Source organism: Pinus tabuliformis, chromosome 5_2, assembly GCF_031772625.1.
Source record: "Pinus tabuliformis cultivar Carrire ecotype Pingquan chromosome 5_2, CPIR1, whole genome shotgun sequence".
Taxonomy (NCBI): domain Eukaryota; kingdom Viridiplantae; phylum Streptophyta; class Pinopsida; order Pinales; family Pinaceae; genus Pinus; species Pinus tabuliformis.
Genome location: NC_142306.1, coordinates 1,081,063,323 through 1,081,067,430, shown reverse-complemented (window position 1 = coordinate 1,081,067,430; position 4,108 = coordinate 1,081,063,323). Strand labels below are relative to the sequence as shown.

At 38.3% G+C, this 4,108-nt stretch overlaps 1 protein-coding gene across 1 annotated transcript; it reads left to right on the top strand.

Moving 5' to 3' along the window:
- Positions 1-629: 629 nt before the first annotated feature.
- Positions 630-3,371, top strand: LOC149162995 (uncharacterized). The gene has a single exon (XM_089435868.1). The coding sequence runs from the start codon at positions 893-895 to the stop codon at positions 2,429-2,431; it is 1,539 nt and encodes a 512-aa protein (XP_089291994.1). The 5' UTR covers positions 630-892; the 3' UTR covers positions 2,432-3,371.
- The last annotated feature ends 737 nt before the right edge of the window (positions 3,372-4,108 follow it).

The following is a 4,108-nucleotide window of genomic DNA, read 5'->3' as shown; positions in this document are numbered from 1 at the left end:
TTATTTTGCTTCATCTCATATGAATCTCATATCAGTGATCATCTCATATTTTGAGCGTGATAATAACATTATATGCTTATGGCTAAATGGTGAATATTCACTTAACCATTATTTTTTGATGTTTGGTTATTATTATTATAAATATTTAGATATAAAAATATTACATTTTGAATATTATTTATTAACTAGTTATTTAATTAACTTATTAATTTTGAATTTATGAAGTCTTAATTATTAGTTTGTGTGGGATATAGAGCATTCAACGGACAATATTATGGAGTTGTCTATAATGCGACTTTTTGGAGATTCCGGTGACGTAATCGCGGAAGAAATTGAGGTTAAATCTTGATTTGTTGCAGTTAAAATGGTTTTTTACCTGCATATTTGGATTCAGCACTCTCGAAAACCCCTGAGACGCTTTCATTGTGCAGAAACTAGCTATCAAACTTGTGATTCCAATAAATTCCTGCCGGATTTCGACAAGAAAAACTTGCCGAAAAAACTTTCAAAAAATCGCGTTATAGACAATTGCCAATATTATTGGTACCAACATTAAAACGACATTGGGACTAGTTTAAATCTAAACTCAACTAACCTCTTAAACAGGAAAAATTTTCGATTAATGTTTAGTTCTAAGCTCGGGAAAGTTGATTAATGTTTTCTAAACTTGGAATTCGTACAATTGGGTTCAATTTCTCAGGTTTGGAATTTATTTCACAGGGATTCGGATTCTCGTAATTCCGATATTCTTCGGATGGGATGGAACTCACAGGTATATTTTCAATATTTAGTACTGGGATTGCATGTTGCTTGCAAATTCAAAAATCACTGAGTTGTATGTTGGTAAATTGCACAAGCATATCAGAAGGGTAACGCAGCGGTAGTCTAAGCCATGGCTACAGCGCTAAGAAAGGTCAAGGTAATCAATACTCAATCCCGCTTTTTGAGGTTATCGTTTGCAGCCTTTTCTTCTGCAGAAAATGACGTACAATCCAATGACAAAGAGCCGAATATATCCACTGTGACTCCCCCCATCACTAGCTGGCCTCAAAATCTCAACCCGAAGCGAATGCTCAGCCTTTTATCTCGCGTTAAAGACGTCCGGTTAGCCCTAGACATCTTTACCTACGCAGCTCGCTACCATGTGGGTTACAAGCACACTTACCAAACATACTATAAAATGATCGAAAAGCTCGCGTTGTCCAGGAAATTTGAAGACCTTGAGAATGTTCTGCAGCAATTAAAGCTGGACGATGTTAAATGCAGTGAAAATATGTTCATTTTTGTGATCAGAAGCTATGGTTTGACCAATAAACCCAAGGAAGCAATGAAGGTTTTCTCTGGCCTGCGTGAATTTCGGTGCAATCCGTCTGTGAGATCCTTCAATACACTTCTCAATGCGATGGTTCAGACCAAGTGCTTTAACATGGTGCACTCTCTGTATATGAGCTGTAGAAAAATTGGTGTGGTACCCAATGTCTTTACCTGTAATATTATCCTCAAAGCCCTGTGTCAAATGGGTGATTTAGAGGCTGCATACAAAGTATTTGACGAAATGCCTAAACAGGGATGCATTCCTAACGTTGTTTCTTATAGCACAATTATGAGCTGCCTTTGCAACCGTGGGGATATGCCCAGGGCAATGAGGCTGTTTGAAGAAATTTCGAGCAAGGGTTGGGTTCCAGATACAGTTTCGTATACGATATTGATTGATGGGTATTGTAAGCGAGGTGAATTGCAGGAAGCTGTGAAGCTTATGGATCATATGGAAGAGAATGGCTGTCCTTTGACCGACATTACTTACGGCGTAGTCATTGAAGCCTATTGCAAAGAGGGAAAACTCGGTGAGGCTGTGAGCTTGTTGGATGATATGGTTGACAAAAAGTTGATACCTAGCCCAAGCCTTTGTAGTAAGGTTGTTGATGGTCTCTGCGGTAAGGGTAAGGTAGAAGATGCCGAAGAGCTGTGGAAGAGGCTGCTGAATAAGAATTGTACACCGGATAATGGCGTTTACAATACACTTATTTATTGGCTTTGCAAGAAAGGTCGTGTTTATAATGCAAGGAAGCTTTTTGACGAGATGATCAGGGATTGTGTACCAAATATTCTCACTTGCAGCACGCTGATTAATGGGCTTTGTGAAGAGGGTGAATTGCAGGAGGCCTGCAAGCTCTGGGATGATATGCTGGAAAAAGGATGCGTTCCGAATATGTTTACATATAACATGCTCATTAATGGATTCTGCAAGGCAGGTAAAGTTAATGAAACTCTTCAAATTTTGGAAGAGCTGCTAGATAAGGGTTGTGTTCCCAATACTTTCACTTATACAATCCTTGTAGATGGGTTCTGTAAGTCATCTAATACAGAAGACATCACAAATGTCCTCAATGCAATATTATGGAAGAAAATATGTCCTGGCCTGGATGCCTAGGACATGCTAATTCAGGCTGTTCTAAAGGGAAAAAACCTTGAAAGGACCAAGGAACTTTTTGATGCCATTTGAACGGATGCTCATTAGGTTATTGTCATAGTTAGCAAACAGCTTGGACTTATTTTTCCTTTCGATGACAGAAGATTGAACAACTCAATATTACACCTTGAACAGATATTGTAGGGGATCTTCTATGTTTTGCAACTGATCCTATACCAGCAAGCATATCTTGAGTAATAATGACAGGTTGCATCTATGACTAAAAGAAGCAGTGGATTTTGCAAATTAAAAGAACAAATGTGTTAATAGATGGCCTTTGAAAGCTGAAGATAAGGTATTTGCACACAAACACAGCTGTATAATCTGTGGATGATGCCAACTAGAAAATGGATGAAGCATGCAACATTGCAACATGTCAGTGTACATCCTCAGTATTTAAGTTCACTTATGTAAATTTATAAATGCTCGGTATGCCTACCAACCAACTTTCTAAATGCTGGACTCTTCCCAGTTTGCTATAAATTGAGAGTCTCACTCTATATATCAGACACAACAGATTAACAGATGCAGTGACTCTCTTGTTCCTTCTATTGGTTTTGAGTTTCCGTTCATTTTTTAGTTCCGTTGTCTCTATGGAGGTTAACCCTGATACTATCCTGCTGTTTGTAGTTTGATTTTACATGGTATCAGAGCAATGGACATACAAAGTAATCTTTGCATATTTGTCGGCTACCCGGAAGATGTTAAAGGGTATAGATTAATTGATGCTGACACCCGGAGTTAATCATCAGTAGGAGTGTTTCATTGATGAGCAGTCCCCTCAGCATCTTGAATCTGCAAGTGTAAACCTGAGTGATGTTGATTCTGCAAGATTGATTTCAATTTCAGCACTGTGTGCATAGTGATTGAAGTGCTTGAGGGCTTCACAGTGATGGTTTCAATGTGCAAGGAGTGAGGAGTTACAGCAATCTGTGTTTTGATCGAGTGCATAGTGATTGAAGTGCTTGAGTGCTTGACAGTGATGGTTTCAATGTGCAAGGAGTGAGGAGTCACAACAATCTGTGTTTTGATTGAATGCCATGATCTTAGAGAGGGAGTTTGATATTGGTTAATGTTAGTTATTAATTTCTACCTGTATATATTTTGCATGATAACTTTGAAATAAAAATACCTGCCCTAATTAACAATTTATGTGTGTGCAATTAATTTCTAATTAAAAGAGTCTGAAGACAATTATTTCGCCCAACAAAGAGCCTTGCCCTAACTGGAGTGGCCAGAGTTGTCATGGATAGAGGGTTAAATTCAGGAAACCATAGTTGAAATAAGAGCCTAGAGTAACCCCAAAACTGGAGTCCTTGATGAAAAACCCTTTGATGATCCTCTAAATTATGGAAAAATACCACAAAGAACCCTTAACTGGAGTCCTTGATGAAAAACCCTTTGATGATCCTCTAAATTATGGAAAAATACCACAAAGAACCCTTAAAAAAAACACAGATCTGTATTCGAGGACCAAGTCTGATGCACCCATTCTCAAAGTGCAGAAGTTGATGGCCAAAGCCCATTAAAACGACAGATAATGGCATGACGCCCATATGTTAAACAAGAATGGATGGATTTGGGATGATCCACCTCAATAGATGGAATTTTTTCTATATGTTCCACAACGAACGCTAG